Raw genomic sequence first — 17,504 nt, 5'->3', positions numbered from 1 at the left:
AGTTTCAAATAACTGGCATGGTCATAATCTGTGAGCATCGCCATGTAGTTTGCCACTCTAAGGAGCAAGGTGGCCAAGGAATAGACATTGCGGCCCATGATGTCGACTTTTTTGTGGTCTCTGTCTTGTGGAGTGGTCTTGAGGTTAGGCTGTCTTCCCTTATGCCGAACAGAGTCTACGACTAAGGAGTTTGGTGGGGGAGGAGTAAAGAGAAAATCCTTGTCTTTAAGAGCAATTAAGTACTTGCGGTCTGCCCTTTTGTTAGTCAGGGTAATGGATGCAGGGGTCTGCCAGATGTTATCTGCAGGGTCCATAACAGTCTCGTCCATGGGGAGTGCAATTCAGGAAGTAGTGGGAGGTTGCAGTGTGAGTAAGAGCTGGTGTTGCTTCACTTGTACCTCCTAAAGATCTTGCTCTTGCGCTAAGGCCACCCTTTTGAAAACATCCTGAAATTTTCTTGAGTCATCACTGGATGGTTGGGTTTCGGCTATGACTGCCTCATCGGGTGAAGATAAGGAATTGTGCAAAGGGGAATCTGTCTTCCCCTTCTGACAGGGAGTCTTGTATTTCGGAGTGAGCTGGAGAATTCGGCTCAGTTACCGAAGCAGTAATTGGAGGTGAAGCTGGTGGTGGTCTGGAGATAGTAGAAGGGCCACAGTGGTGGCTCTTCTTGGAGTGTTGTTCCCACGGCTGCCATTGAGTGGCGTATGGTGGTGATGGGTAGCCATACTGTTGTGCATGCCATGATGGTGGTGAAGGAGGGTATGCGTATTGCACTGAGCTGGGTTGCCAAGAGGGAGGTCTGTGAGCTGGACTGAAGTGTTAGGAGGAAAATCTACTCCTTGATTCCATGCCCATCTCACTCGGAGATCGTGAGACATTCGATGATCTGCGGGACCGCACAGAGTGAATGGAGGAGCCCAGCGAAATCGGTGCCGTTGGCGTGTGGCTTCATACTGGGGATCGGTAATGCGCTCTTCTTGAGTTGGTGCCAAGGCGTGTGGTTTACTCGGTGTCGATGGCGGCACCAGTGCCGAATGATCCGGTGGAGGCATGTCGGTGTGGGGCTTCTTCGGCATGGACATCGGTGCTATTTGTGCATGCTGTTCCAGTGCCGAGCGATCCTTATGTTGGCTGGCCGGTGTGGCCGATGCCGTAGGTGTATCCGGTGCTGCTGGTGCGGGCAGTACTGATGGTCTCTGTTTCGGCTCCGAATAGGCTCTCATGTGCGGTACCGGTGTCTTGGACGGTGCCGTACCAGACATGCTGGGCCTATCCATAGTGCTTTTTTCCAAGATGTAAAATAGGGGGCTACGCCCCCTGCTTGCTACAGTCACCAACCATCCTCTCTTTGGGGTTAGGCAGCCCCAGATTTCCCCCTCCCCCCCCAGCTGCTGGGGAGGGCCAGGCTGAGGTGTTGCAGACCTTACCTGCCCCCTGAATTGCCCCAGCTGATCATCTGGCCCCACGCTCTCCCTCCCGCCAGTGACCTGGGGGGTGAGGGGCTGAGCCAAGGCCTTGCTAGCCCTGGCTCTCTCCCTCCACTGGCTGGCGGGAGAGGTCAGAGGGGAAGGGGGATGGGCCAAGGCCTCACCAGGCCCTGCGTTCTCCCCCCAGACACTGGGATGGAGAGTGGTCAGGCTGAGGCCTTGCCAGGCCTTGCACTCTCCCCGCAGCCACTGGCCAGGGGTTGCGGGGGAAGCTGTGGTGAGACCTCACCAGGCCCCATGCTCTCCCCCCTGGTTACCCGAGAAGAAGCGGGCTGAGCAGAGGTCTCACCAGGCCCTGAGCTCTCCCTCTGGTGACTGATGGGGAGGGGGCTAGGCCAAGGCCTTTCCAGGCCCCCCATTATCACTCTGCCACTGTGGACAGGGACCTTGGCTGAGGCCATGCCAGATCCTGCTGTGATGGACCCCCTCCCCTCCCCGCACATGCTTTATGAAATTGACTTATGGACATGAATATACATAACTCAAAGGTGCATTGAGCAAATTATTTCATGCAACCTATCTTCATGTCATGATCCACTAGTTCTGTTTATCCTACGTTGACATATATATCATTTTTGTGCATAAAATTAGACATGGAGTGGGGAATACTTTGTGGGTTTTTAAATGTGTGAGTGAGAGGCATTGAGAAACTGTTAAACAATCTCTTTTGTCCTTAAGTCTCAGCAGTGGTTAGTAGGGAGTGGCCTCAGTTCCTTAAAAAAGAATAGGAAAGCAGGGGCTGAGGTCTTTTGGTTTGGCTGCACCTGTAGGAAGGAGCTGAAGACCCCAGAGTGGGGAGACAGCCCTGGTTCAGAGGGGCAGCCAGAAAAGAGGTTTTAAGGTGTGTTTGAAAAGTTTGTACTGAGGTTTCAGTGTAAAATTAGCTAAGCATTTTTGTTTCTTTTGATTTGTAATCTACTTTCTGTTCTCATTTATTACCACTTAAATCCAACTGCTTGTACTTAATAAAATCACTTTTATTTTCTAACAAACCCAGTGTAAATAATTCTTACATGGAGGGACATCTAGTGTGTATAATCTCCCTTTAATTGCTAACGGGCGCTTACATAAATAATTCACTGGGGGATTTGATCCCATTTGGGCAGTGGTATCTACGAAGGTGGGCCCAAAACTGCACTCCCCTTGGACCTGAAAAGGTTCAGTATCTGTACTGCTTCTCGGTGAGGAAGAGATCTCAGTTCAGGGGCCTGGCTGGGGGAGACCAGCAGAGCTGTCACAGCAGCACCAGGTGGTGAAAAGCCCCAGAGTGCGGGAAGGAGAGTGGCGGTGGCTGTGTCAGCACTTCAGAAAGCACCCCCAAAGAGTCTTCTCTGACTGAACTCCATCGCACCCACCCTCTCCCCCAGGCACTGTGGGGAGGGAGGCCAGGCGAAGGCCTCACCAGGCCCTGCACTCTCCCCCTAGTTGCCAGAGGGGAGGAGGGCTGGGCTGAAACCTTGCCAGACCCCCATGCTCACCCCGCCCCCAGCAGCCTGGGGAGAGGAGGCCGGCCAAGGCCTCACCAGCCCCAGCTCTCTCCTTCCAGTGGCAGTGGGGGAGAGGACTGGGCAAGGACTCCCCAGACCCTACGTTCTCCCCCCAGCCACTGGTGGGGAGGGGACCAGGTTGAGGTCTCACCAGATCCTGCGCTCTCCCCCGCCGGCCACTGGGGAGGGGGCAAGGGCATGACATGGTAGCCCCAGCGCCCCCCGAGCACAAGGGAAGAGGGGAGAAGAGAGGGAGGGAGGAGACTGGTGGGACGCAGACTGACATGATGATATCACTCTGTTGGCCCACAGGAAAAAAAGTTATATATATATATATAGATATATAAAGAGAGAGAGAGAGAGAGAGAGATTTCCATCTTGCAAAGCTATGGACTGAACACCAAGTGTAAGATGTTAAAAAGCATGTAAGTGATGTAGCGACCCCAGTTCAATTTGTTACATTTTCAAAAATAACTAGGCACTAAGGGTCATATTTTAACTGGTCAACCATTCACATTGTTAGTTTGTCTCTCTAATTCTTATGTCAAAAAGATATAATTTTCTTTTTGGTAAGGAATGGAAACCAATGCTGAAACAGTGAAATTTTTTTCACAAATTTGAATTTTTGTTTTACTGCCAACTCGGCCTATCATATATATCTAAGACATTGTGTGAGTCATTTACAGGAACATTCACATTTTTTCAAATGGTATACACAGTACTTACAGCAGGGTCAATATGGGTGACTTTAGATTTCAGAGAGAAAGTCATTGATGTACCTCCTATTCCATTTACAGTCTTCGAAACCAACAACAACACTGCTTCAGCAGGATGTAGAAAGCGACTAGTGAATTCCATATTTATATTTATCTGACTCCTATTTTAAAAATATAAAAGAATCACTTTATTATTAGAATCAATCAAATCAGACTCACAAATTACTAGCAAAGAACATGGAGCATATAGCCATGTCAGTACCTACAGAACATTTTTAAAAGATTTTTGAAGAGGGTGGAGAAAAGGAAAATTACTGTTGAATTTGCCAATATGCAATTGTGTCCAAAAGCTGTTTTTGTTTCTTTGTTTAAAAAGGAGGGGAGAGAAGTAATATTATGGAAAATTGTGTTTGTTCACTTGTAGTATCATAATAAAGTTTAAATATTAAGTATTATTGGTTTTATATTCTTGTGCACAAAGTGCCACCCTTTCCTTATAGTTTTCTTCTAGGACCATAATTAAGTTTATTTTGTGTTACCTCCAAGAGAAATTTAGAAGCTAAACAATTAGATGCTTTACTACAATTATTTTGGGCCAAATCCAGATGTCCTTAAGAAGTCTCTCAGTTAAGTTTTATTAGGTGAGGGCTAAGTAAAAGCAAATAAGGATTTCAGGAGTTAGTATACAACTGGAGATGAAGGGAAAAGTGCTTTCATGTAAATGAAAACTCTGTAACTGATACAACCACAAAACCAGAAAGCAAATTTTAACCAAAAAGCTCACATAGAATAAGATTCTAACCGAGATGAAGGAAGTATGATTTGCCCTAGCCCTGGAACAATAAAAATATTAATTATTATTACAATTATTGATTAATATGCTTGGGTTCTTAGGACTTTGGGCCATCAAACATCTTAAAATGGTACCAACGTCAAAAAAATAACAGTGCATGAGTGAAAAACAAAAGGCTGTTTTAAAGCAAGGGAATTACAGAAGCTAAACAGACTCAGTGATTCAGTAAAAAAAATAAAGGCATTATATGCTATGAATTATGGTAATAGTCCATCTACTCAGAAAGAAGAGGCTCCCAAATTTTGTAGGCTGCTTAAATTGGAATAGTTTAAAATGGAAGTGGAAGGAAGTGAAAAATTAAATTATGAGATCATCTGGTTAATACTTTTGAATTAATCTGGTTAATACTAGCGCCATGCAGATTCATTGAAGAAGCTTTAGAAAAAGGCAAGATACTACAAATCTCAGATGCTTTGGTACTTGAGAACTCTATGTATTTTAAACATCAACAAAGTCAAGAGCACAGTAAAGCTGATCAAAATAGAAGATACACATTTAGGACATCTTAATGTAAGGTTGCCCAAAGCCAGCAAAGATTCAGCAAATGATGTAAGGTTGTCCTAAGCAATACTAGTTTCTGAAGCAATATGTGTAATGCATTGTGTTAATCCAAAATGTAAGCGGAGCTTGTATTGGTATACAGGCAGTCCCCGGGTTACATGGATCCGACTTACATCAGATCCCTACTTACAAACGGGGTGAGGCAACCCCGCACTAGCTGCTTCCCCCCAGCAGACTAGGGAGACGCAAAGCTAGCGCCTCCCCCCCCAGCAGACCAGGGAGACGCGGAGTGGCTTTTCTCAGCAGACACCTCAGCTTGAGAATAAAGGACTGAGGGAAGTGAGGTGTGGGAGAATAAAACTGAGCTCTGGAGAAATGTTTGGCTAGAGTTTCCCCTACAATATGTACCAGTTCCGACTTACATACAAATTCAACTTAAGAACAAACCTACAGTCCCTATCTTGTACGTAACCCAGGGACTGCCTGTACTGAACCAGGGTGATATAAATATTAAAAAAATTACTTATTAAGTGGGGATTGAGGAAATATATGAATGCTGGAAATGAACTACTAATATTAACATTAACTACTATTAACTGTAAAATAAATATTAATCATTCAACATTTGTATAGATAATAACTATACAGAGATGGAAGGGAGGTATGGCCTTGTCCTGTGGAGCCTTCAATCTAAATTAACAAACACAGAGAGCAAACAAAACAGACAAAGTAAAGTGAGTAGGTAACAGAGAGTTAAAACAGTATGGAAACAATGTATCAGAAAAGTAAAAAACCGAAGAGTTAATAGTACAGGCATATAAGTCAGTGGTAGCATGGAAAGCAAAAATTGTGGGTTTAAAGGTGAACAGAAAGGATGTTTGGTTCAGGAAAAAGGACTTTTTGACTGACATAGAGACCACCATGAAAATAAGTTACAGAACTGAATAAAAGAGAAAACAAAGGGAGCAACAAGAGAATGTGATCAGAACAAACAGCATGATGAAGGGAGTGATATCATCGCTATATGGGCAGAGCTGTGGCAAATCATATGAGGGAAGCTGTGAAGTATGAAAGACAGGAAGCAAAATCTAGGAGTTACCAGAAATTGTCCAGTCTTTACTGCAATGGTGCTCTAAAAAGTTGGGTTTATGTGAAACATGCTTAATTTCTTTCAGATCAAGAGGTCAGGTTTTATCTGCTGAAAGTTAACATAGCTTGACTTCAGTGGAGCTATATTCTTCCTTATGCTGTGAACAGTTTCTTCACATGACCAACCCAGATAACGCTCTCACTACTTTAGTAGCTGTTTCCACCACAAACTCACTGCTGCAGGAATGTTATAAAGTGCTCTGAGACCTTTGAAAATCATAATGGACTGTATATGATTAGGTTAATTATCATAAAACAAACAACTCAGCCAAACATGAACTTCTGTGTTTTTAATTTAATTAAGCAGTTTTGGTTTTCTACATAGAAAGAGTCAGAAAAAAACATTGCTTGTATTAGGAGTGTCATGGGTTCACAGAATTTCAAATCTGAAAGGACCCTTAAATGATCTAGTCTGACTTCCTGGTTATCACATATCATTAAATTTTACTCGGTATCCTTGTACTTTGCCCAGTAAGTTGGTTTAGCTAAGGAATATATTCCAGAAAGGCCTCTAGTCTTGATTTGAAGACATCAAGAGATATAGAATCCACTATTACTTTTGGTAGCTTTTTCCAGTGGTTAATCACTCTCCCTGTTAAAAATTTGTGCTCGAATAAAAATGTATTTTCCTACAAACTGTGACCTTTGTTTTCCATACATGATGCATATCACCTGCACTTCCACTGCTCAAAGGGTCCAGCATTGTTTACCTCCAGTGAGACTACTCATCACTTTTGCTGTTTTGCACTGAAAAACTTGTATTCAGACATATGGCCAATCACAAACTACAGAATATTCCATAACCAAACACAGAGGAGAGGGACGCATGCTAGACATAGAAGTTGTGTTTTCAACTAGTAAATATTATTCCAACAAAAGTTTCTAAACATTTTAAAAATCCCTTTGGAACCCCTAAGTCTTGCTAGAGTGTAACAATGAGTAATCAAAACAAACAGCCCATTGCAAATGGTTTTTAACTGCACAATCAGACCTAATGTTAACATTAAAAGCTGGATGAACTTTCTAAGGGGCATGGACAGCTCTGGCTGGGGGGAAAAAAAGCTTCAGAATAGTATATTCAGCTCAAGCTTAAAGCTTTCTTCATGATGGGCAGAAGGCTGGGCACAAAAACATGTACAGGGACAAAAGAACTCCTCTGCTATGACTGAAGATATGCACTCTGTGGCTGCGTCTAGACTGGCAAGTTTTTCCGCAAAAGCAGCTGCTTTTACAGAAAAACTTGCCAGCTGTCTACACTGGCCGCTTGAATTTGTGCAAGAGCACTGACGATCTAATGTAAGATTGTCAGTGTTCTTGAGTAAATACTATGATGCTCCCGCTCAGGGATGAGTCCTCTTGCGCAAATGCTTGTGCGCAAGAGGGCCAGTGTAGACAGGTAAGAACTGTTTTGTGCAAAAAAGCCCTGATGGCGAAAATGGCGATTGAGGCTTTCTTGCGCAAAACCATGTCTAGATTGGCACGGATGCTTTACCTTTGGCAAATCTAGACGCTCTTTTCCGCAAATGCTTTTAACGGAAAAACTTTTCCATTAAAAGCATTTGCGGAAAATTATGCCAGTCTAGACGTAGCCTGTGAGTTCTGCTGAGCTAATCTGAAAATATGCCATTCATGTGTTCCAAAGGAATAGAATTTGATCCTTCTACTGTTTATTCTTTGTCTGTGTTCATAAGTGAACACATTATCTTGTTCTCTACAAACAAAGTTTACTGATTACTTTTATACTTACATGTGACATAGCTAAATCTATCAGGATGACACATTCAATAAAACAAAACAGCTGGTACTTACTTTGGGGCAATGACGACAGTGTTTCCTTTTGGCAATAAGAAATCAGCAAACTCCCTTCCTACAATTGTAGCACTGTACACCAAAGGTTTCAAGCTCGGGTTTTTCAGACGCACCTATCATGACAATAGATAAAACTTATTCGATTTTTACTTATTTACTTTTAAAACTGAAAAATGTATCCATTGTCCTGTTTTGCGGGGCATACATGTAACATAGAAAATACACTTTGGCTACGTCTACACTGCAGAGCTGCGTCTAGACTGGCATGATTTTGAGGAAATACTTTTAACGGAAAAGCTTTTCCGTTAAAAGTATTTCCGCAAAAGCGCGTCTAGATTGGTACGGATGCTGTTGCGCAAAAGCATCCGTGGCCAGTCTAGACGCGATTTTGCGCAAGAAAGCCCCGATCGCCATTTTAGCAATCGGGGCTTTTTTGCACAAAACAGTACTTCACTGTCTACACTGTCCCTCTTGCGCAAGTATTCTTGCACAAGAGGGCTTTTTCCCGAGCGGGAGCATGAAAGTATTTGCGTAAGAAGCACTGATTTTGTACATTACAAAGTCAGTGTTATTGCGCAAATTCAAGGGGCCAGTGTAAACAGCTGTCAAGTTTTTGGGCAAAAGAGACTGCTTTTGCACAAAATCTTGCCAGTCTAGACACACCCCAGAAGTCTAGCGCAAGAATAGCTGTTCTTGCGCAAAGCTTGCGGAGCGTCTACACGTTCTTGCTCAAGTAAATATACAGTAAAGCATTAGAACAGATGGCTTCTTGCATAAGAGTTATTCCTCTCCCCATGAGGAATAAGCCTCTTGTGCAAGAGCTCTTGTGCAAGAAGGCAGCGAGGATGGGAAACACTGGTTTCTTGCGCAAGAAACTTCTATGTCTAAAATGGCCATCAGAGTTTTCTTGCGCAAGAGAGCATCCACACTTCCACTGACGCTCTTGCACAAAAGCACATGGCAGTGTGGACGTGCTCTTGTGCAAGACCTTTTGCGCAAGAACTCTTGCACAAAACAGATCTTGCGCAAGAAGCCTGCAGTGTAGACATAGCATTTAGCTACAAATAAAGTAATAGACTCTTACCCTGGATAAAATCTTTGAACATATATCAGGATGGCCCAATGTTTTGTGCCATTCATGTGGATCTCCTAATAATTCACACAGAACTATGCAGACTAGGACTATAACAGAGTTTAAAGAGAAGCTAGATAATTTCATGGAGGTTATGTCCATAAAAGGCTATTAGCCAGGGGATAGAAATGGTGTCCCTGGCCTCTATTTGTCAGAGGCTGGAGAAGGATGGCAGGAGACAAATCGCTTGATCATTGTCTTCGGTCCACCCCCTCTGGGGCATCTGGTGTTGGCCACTGTCGGCAGACAGGCTACTGGGCTAGATGGACCCTTGGTCTGACCCAGTATGGCCATTCTTATGTTCTTATGACTCTATTCCCACAGATATTTCAGGCTCTGTTGCTCTTAGCAATTTCGCTCTCATTGGATCCTTCAAACATTATAACCCCACATTAACAGCTGCTCTCTCGTTTCTCTCTATAATCACCACTAGACTCGTGGAGAAGCTGCTGTGCTGACTGAAAGCAGTGGAGGAAATCAGGAACCCAAATCAGAAGAAAAGAGGACCATTATTCCTCATTCTGTAATCTCAGCATTGAGTAGCATATGGGAACATATGCTCCATTAAGATGAAAATGAATATTTTATGTAAATAAAGAGTAAGTTTTGGTGCTAGCAGTGTTTTAGATCTACCAGTACCTGTCTAACAACAGTAGCATGGAGAGCTCCAGTAAACTCAATAGTCTTCTTGGGTAAATACTGAGGCAGCCTTTCATACAAATAGACGCAGAGCATAAGCATCATGATCGGGTTTGGATCACAGATGTCGGAGGCCTAATTTTAAAAAGGGGGGGAAATGACCACCAGATATTTAGTCTAATCTCAAGATACAGAATTTTAAATACAAAATACCTCATTAATGTACACACTTATTTTCAAAAAAGTTTTTAAAGTTTTGCATTAGTTTTATAACTAATATGAACAATTTCATTACCATCTTGAATATGAATCTTTTCTCAGCATATTAAAAATGTCAAAAGGATCAATTATATAATCTAGTAAGAACTCTCATGAACTATACTGTGAAAGGAAGAAAGTTATTGTGCACTTTTCTTCCACAGTTTGGAGGAAAACAGGCAATCATTTGATTAGCAGTGTAATATAACGAAAATGCAGATAAAATTCAGTGATTGGAGAATTATATTTCTTAAGCAGTTCTCTAATAAGCCACATTTTTGTCATGATTTCAACAGCAACAAATTATATGGCAACATCAATGATAGTGAACGCCAGCAGCTAATTCACTGGCAAACCCAAGACAACACAGCCCCTTTCCCCCACAAAGACTACTTCTCCCCCACCATAATAACTCCAAAATTCCTACTTCCTTCCAATCTAAATTAATAGATAAGCCTTTTAACATACCCTAACACATCACCAAATACGGTATAGTTCAGTGAAAGAATGGGAAAGGTTCTAAACTGAGGGTCCCTCACAGAGACACTCCTCACAGATTAAATCAAGGGGACCCTAACTCTAATCCCTCTCTTGATCCTAATTACTGAGACAAGGTGGGTGCGATAACTGACCCGCTTCAGTTGGCCATAGAGACAAGCTTTTACATTTACACAGAGCTCTTCCTCAGGACCAGGAAAGAAACTAAGAGCATCACAGCTAAACACAAGATGGACCAGATAGCTTATCATAACTTGTTAGCACATATTCTAAAAGACCATTCAAGATAGAGAGGCCTGTTAACATCTGTGCAGTCGTAAGACAAAACGAGAATGTTAATGGGTTACAGATTATTACAATAAACCATAGATCCAGTGTCACTGTTCATGATTTCTGGTGTCTAGTAGAGTATTGCATTTAAGCTTCAGGATCTTTTGAAAGTGTTGTGTAGATTCCTTTGAGAATGAAAATTGATAGGTCACCTATAGAGGTTGTGAGGTGTTCATCCACAGATGATAAGGTCTTTTTATTTTTTGTCAGCTTCCTGCATGTGTTCATTTCAGAACACAGTAATTGTCTGGTTTCACCCAAAATACTGTACACAATTATGGTAATACAGCATTGAGACAGAGTCATTCACAAATAAAAATTACTAAACATTTATTCTGATTAACTACATTTATCATAATTTTCTATAGGACTAAATTTTGCATCCTCTATAGTGTCTATCTTATTTTTACTACAAACTCTAAGCCATTATTCTAATAATGAAGGAAGTAGTTGTGGTATTAAAGAAAAAGCTCTTTAAATATTTAAACGGAAATAAAGTCTCACCAAATGCATTTGATAGCTAACTATCTTTGCCAATATCTGAGTATTATCCAGCAATTTAATCATGAAAATTCATAAAACTTCCAGTGGAACAGGATAAATAAAAAAGAGAAACTTAACAGCTGTCCTGTCCAAACCTTGCTTCCTGATGTGAAGCTCTAAAGCAACATTATTAGCCTTACATACTATATTGCTTTAATATGTTTACAACTAGATCAACCAATTCTATCATCGATGTAATGATGATATGATAAGAACTGCATATTAAAAATATAACATGGCTGTTTTGCCATATCTTGTATCTGGTACGAATGCTATATTGTCATCTTAAAAAATTAAAAAAATATATATAACATGAATCAAGGTTATTTAAACTTTTGTCTGGACAGAGTTTGATTAAGAATTTTTACTCCTATAATAAAGCTGAAGTCACTTAGAGGTGGTGTCTACAGATATTTCTTCCTTTCCCAATCAATACTCCCCAAAACTATAATAAAAGTTTCTAGCTGATTTCCTTAAAAAACAAAGGAGCATATTTTAAATGATTTCAGAAACATAATTTTTATAAGAAACAGAAAACTCTAGTGAATGCATAGTTCTAGGTTTTATATGAGTAGTTCTAGGTTTTATAACTGCCTCAAAACAACTGAGATAATGTCTTAACACTGGAAGATAATAAGCCTAATGTAGTCACCTCTGAAAAGCAACTCTGTGGGCAAGATTTATTTCCCCAGGTATTCTTATTTTCAGCCTTGAAATCAAACTGAAATTGCTTTCTAATTATAAGGAACTTGTGGTAACTGTGGTTACTCAACTTGCAAATATTAGTGAAAGAAAGTGTGAGTTTAAGGATTACAGTTATTAACAATATTGACAAAAGCAAGGATGTATTTAAAGTTTAGGAATAAAAGAAAATTTGTATTTCCATTTTTAAATGTTTTCCTTCTCATACCATCTCTAATGTTGGAATGTATGTAGGAATGAAGTGAAATTTTTTTCCTGCAAACATGTCAATTGTCCTAAGAGTGGGCCAGTTTTATTAGTGGTGGGCCAATCTTTCTAGTGACTGGATGCACATGTAGTTGCGCAGCACATTCACATGTCACAGAGAAACAAAATGGCATCTTACTAGTATATCTTGTACTTTGTATGTCTGATGCATTTGGGATCCAGAAGAACAGACCCCTGGGTGGATTCCTGCCCCTTACCTACCAGTTTGACCAATATCTTTATTACAAGATTACCAAATCATTTTACATGAAAGCACATTGTTCTGGTACTTGTGAAGAACAAGACAACTCAATTTCAAAATTCCAGAAGTTGATGATATCTGATGTATCCAGGCGTATATCCTCTCTGAGGCAAAAAAACAAAATCAAGGAATAGGTACATAAGAGGTCTATCCCTGAATTCAGAAATATATACAGTGAGTTTTCATGGGAACATGAGGCAGAAAGGAGCTGACCCTCTTAATCAGCTTCTTCTAACCCACAGAGGTCCTATGAAATAGTTTTCAAATTGGTTGTAAGAGAGTCAAAGCATGATTTGAAGCTGACAATTCTGTACTGTCCTGATTCTCAAAGCTATGGTTTCATGCTGATTGACAGGAACACAAGATTTGGCAACATATCCCTCCCTCATCTCCTTGCACCGTGTGCTACCCCCAGCCCAAGTGCTAGCTCTGAAGCTCTCATTGGCCAAGAACCTCGACCACCTTGGGGGGTGCCTGCAAACAGAGCAAGTACATGGAATAGGAGCGGAACAAAGAACATGTCACCGTTTCCAGGGAACCCTCCAAGATAAGTGTCACCCAGAGTCCTCAAACCATCCCAGACCCCTCCCAATCCCCAACCTTCACATTTCCCACACCTAAACTCCAGCTGCTGGGAGAGGGGATGCAGAGGCCCAATATTGACTCAGCAGCAGGCAGTGCAGATGGCCCAGGAGCTGCTTGAAGTGCACAGGCAACCCCCAGGGACAGCAGCAGCGGCTACTGCAGAAGTCACAAACGTCTCAGAAAGTCATGGAATCAGTTACTCCTGTGACAGACTCAGGGCCTTACCTATAACAACATATATTGATAGGAAAAGGAAAGAAAGGAAAACAGAAAAACAGAAAAATGGAATTACTCTGAGCATGATCTGTGAAAATGGTGTATGTGGAATCAAAAATTAACAAAATAAAATTAACATATTAGATAAAATAATAAAGGGATGGGTTATTCTATCCAGTATTCGTCCTTAAAGACAGAAACTTTGGGGACAAAATGGAAGAACAGACACAGGCTACTTAACAGAGCTTCACCAGCATGGCTGCCAACTCCAACATTTCCTGGGACCCTGAGCCTTTGTCATCCTTATCCTGTGAGATGTCCTGACTGAACTGGGCTAACCAGAGAGAGAATGAGAGAAATCCAGATGGCATCACCCCTACCAGCTGCAGCTGAATCCTAAATATCACCTGCCATGAAATGGGACTAGACTAACAGCAATAGCTCCAAATCATCTCAATTAATTTCTTGTCCTTTACTCAAGAGTTCAGTTATTACTATTTTTGACACTATCTACAACTATCAAACAAAAGGGCTGTATCTACACTGGCAAGTTTTTCTGGAAAATCTTATGATTTTCCAGAAAAACTTGCCAGCTGTCTACACTGGCCGCTTGAATTTCCGGAAAAGCACTGACGATCTAATGTAAAATCATCAGTGCTTTTCCAGAAAAACTATGGTGCTCCCATTCAGGCAAAAGTCTTTTTCCAAAAGACTTTTGCCCGAAAGCGCCAGTGTAGACAGCATAGTTCTGTTTTCCGCAAAAAAGCTTCGATCGCGAAAATGGCAATTGGGGCTTTTTTGCAGAAAAGTGCGTCTAGATTGGCCTGGGACGCTTTTCCGCAAAAAGTGCTTTTCCGGAAAAGCGTCCTGCCAATCTAGACGTGCTTTTCCGAAAATGCTTTTAACAGAAAACTTTTCCGTTAAAAGCATTTCCAGAAAATCATGCCAGTGTAGACGTAACCAAGGGTTCTACAAATCTCTCTAACTGAAGAGAAAGGGAACACAGGATATTGTTTAAAAATAAAAGTCTTATTTAATACTTTATTTTTCAAATGCTTTAACTGTTTCTCCTTCTTTTTCTTTATCTTTAATAAATGGTTGAAGAGATGTTATTGTTTGCCCCATGTTACCACACAGGCTGAGGTCTCTACACCAAACCATGTTCAATGTTTAATGTTAGACACAACTGTACTATGTGAACACCTTTAGTCCATCTAAATCCATACAAAAGGTCTTGAGCTGTGTATTCCAGCTACTGAGGTCTTGCTAGTCAAACCACAGAAGAGGGGAACTTCTCCTCCCATGATGATAGGCCTCAATAACCTTAACAGTACCAGACTAGCATTTCATATGTGTACTGTGGACTACTAGGTTGATGGCCAAACCAATGCCAGTCCTGGTAGGTTAGTGGCATAGATATATAAAGAAGGTCAGGGTTGCGGTGGTACAACTTATAGAATTTATCAGAGACAATTCCCTGATGGATGCCAACAAAAAGATGCATGTTAAGGATGGTGCGGAGTTTATCTCTTCTATACATTTTGGTAAGATATTATTGGTGCTAGGAAGTACCCAGTGATAGTCTGTATCTCAGTGCTGAGCATGGCTCCAAGGTGCACAAAGTTTGTGTTGTTGGTACAAGTTTTGACACTGAAAGGGGTACTTACTGTACCAAATCCATTACCTGTGGAGTCTGCTGTGCTGCAGTCTGCTTCTTTCTGCTTGTCCTCAACAACCTCCTACGACTTTGCCAGCTTGTCTCAATATACCCTGGTGTCCCTCTTTATGGGAGGGACACAGAGCTCATTCTTGAGTGCCTGTCCTGGTGCTTGCAGCAGTCCCATTCAGAACTCTGCTTTAACATTTGAGTTGTCAACTTCAACACTGGGGCCACTGATGAATTTAGTGCCACTTTCTCTGTCAAGGTCTTTGGAGTCATCTGCCTGCTGGATGGAGCAATAGAAGATGTGGGATTGACTATCAGAAGAGTCCTCAAGCTCAATTTTACTTGATCCAATGCCTCTCTCATCATTTCTCTCATCAATTGCTCCAGGAGATACCACTTACACCTTCCATCTCTTCACTTACAGGTACTTACAGAGGAGTGTGCACCTGATTAGGACGTGAGACTCTCCCAGCAGATCAAGCATTTGTTGTGCCAGTCCCTCAGAGGAATTAGTCCACTACAGAATGGACAAGGCCTGACACTGTGGGTTCTGTGTCCTCTGTTTCTAACATCCAGTCAACAGTGCTTTGTTCCAACAAAGTTAGTTTGACAATCACTAAAGCAGATTAAGTGATAAAAGTAAAAAAAATAAAGATGATTCTGAAGACTTTCACAAGATTTAAATGGTTTCTGAGAAGTTTATCCTAAGGTAAATTCTAGTACGTCAGACACCAGCTAGCTTCTATCCTGCTTTCACAAACACTATGGCTGTGTCTAGACTGGCCAGTTTTTCCAGAAAATCAGCCACTTTTCCGGAAAAACTTGCCAGCTGTCTACACTGGCCACTTGAATTTCCGCAAAAGCACCGACGATCTCATGTAAGACTGTCAGTTTTCTTGCAGAAATACTATACTGCTCCCGTTCGGGCAAAAGTCCTTTTGCGCAAAACTTTTGCACAAAAGGGTCAGTGTAGACAACTCAGATTTGTTTTCTGCAAAAAAGCCCCGATCACGAAAATAGCGATCGGGGCTTTTTTGCAGAAAAGCGCGTCTAGATTGGCACGGACACTTTTCTGCAAAAAAGTGCTTTTGCGGAAAAGCGTCCGTGCCAATCTAGACACTCTGTTCCGAAAATGCTGTTAACGGAAAACTTTTCCATTAAAAGCATTTGCAGAAAATCACGCCAGTCTAGATGTAGCCTATGAGGGTACAGAAGGATATTTCCAGTAGCCCCACCTTTTATGCCCTAATATAAAAACACAACGTGGAACAGACACACATGTGGCCCTAAGAAACATTACTATTAAAACAATCCAGTTTTGCACTCATGTATAGAGTGGGATCTACACAAACACATACTTGAAGAACAAAATAATCCCACAAATGTACTGACACTCCAGCTAATGGTAAATATTTTTCTTTGATCTTTCAGGTCATCAAGTTTAACGTCTTTAATTGAAAAATGGTCAAAATTATGACATCTTGTCAAAAATCCAGCAGCATAAACTGTCTTAATGACATTCTGGTGCAATTCATTCCACAAATTTACTGTCTTTTAGTTCTACCGAATGTCCCCTTGCTTATGTAAAGGGAAACAACTGTTTTCTCTATAGTGAACCTTTTCGTAATTTTGAACATCTCCATCAAGTTCCCCTTCCTTCTGCTTTCCAAATCAAATAATTTCAGGGTTCTTTTCTCCAATATATACAGATTTCTTATCATTTTAAGTCATATCCCCAGGAGTATTTTTCCATTCTCAATATTTTAAGACACATGACAAAAACAAGTGATAGTGCATAATCTCTTTCTAAACAATGTTATATTTCCAAGATATTTTCTTTTGTCTTCAGCCACGCATCCTGAGATATTTTATTTTTAAATCCAGCATTTGGCAGATTTTTTTTCCTTAAATTATGCTTGATATCTCCTAGGATTCTGTCACAGTTCAGGACAACTGCACCTTTATTTCTCTTCAGTGGTTCTGCAAAGACACCTACCCTCAGGCTTTCAGCTCTTCAGCCCTTGTCTTTCCAGGTAGAGAACTGAATCTCTTGCCATTTTCTGATTAGGATATTTCCAATCTGCATAATTCTCTGCTTTCCATCTATTACTCCCCAGAGAGACAGGCTGCTCAAGCATGCCTGCTTGCTTTCTCTTTAGAGATGGTAAACAGCTCCTTTTTATGCAAGCTTATTTTATTATTAGGGTAAAAGCACTATAGAGAAAATATATGAAATATAATAAAGGAATCTAAAACACATGCTAGAAAGTTTACCAGACATCACCCCACCTTTAACCCAGGCCCATGCAGGAACAATCCTTCAAAACCTCACTTATAGTTCCCTTGTGTTCACAAGTTTGTCACTGCCTCAGTTCAGAACTAGACATAGTCTTATAGAGACTCAGTTGGCCCTGTTCTTTGA

General features: G+C 41.4%; 1 protein-coding gene across 4 annotated transcripts in view; it reads right to left on the bottom strand.

The window, feature by feature from the left end:
- The window catches only part of CFAP47 (cilia and flagella associated protein 47), a 665,273-nt gene that overhangs the window by 404,381 nt on the left and 243,388 nt on the right, over positions 1-17,504 (bottom strand). For all 4 annotated transcript variants that reach the window (XM_075913261.1, XM_075913262.1, XM_075913264.1 and 1 more), the window contains exons 36-38: positions 9,777-9,911; positions 8,006-8,118; positions 3,704-3,854 (exon numbers count right to left, since the gene is read on the bottom strand). In XM_075913261.1, coding sequence (XP_075769376.1) covers positions 3,704-3,854; positions 8,006-8,118; positions 9,777-9,911 — 399 coding nt within the window. The remainder of the gene's footprint in view (positions 1-3,703; positions 3,855-8,005; positions 8,119-9,776; positions 9,912-17,504) is intronic.

Source organism: Pelodiscus sinensis, chromosome 1 (genome assembly GCF_049634645.1).
Source record: "Pelodiscus sinensis isolate JC-2024 chromosome 1, ASM4963464v1, whole genome shotgun sequence".
NCBI classification, from domain to species: Eukaryota; Metazoa; Chordata; order Testudines; family Trionychidae; genus Pelodiscus; species Pelodiscus sinensis.
Note: the sequence above shows the minus strand (reverse complement) of the source record. Positions and strands in the feature narration are given on the sequence as shown.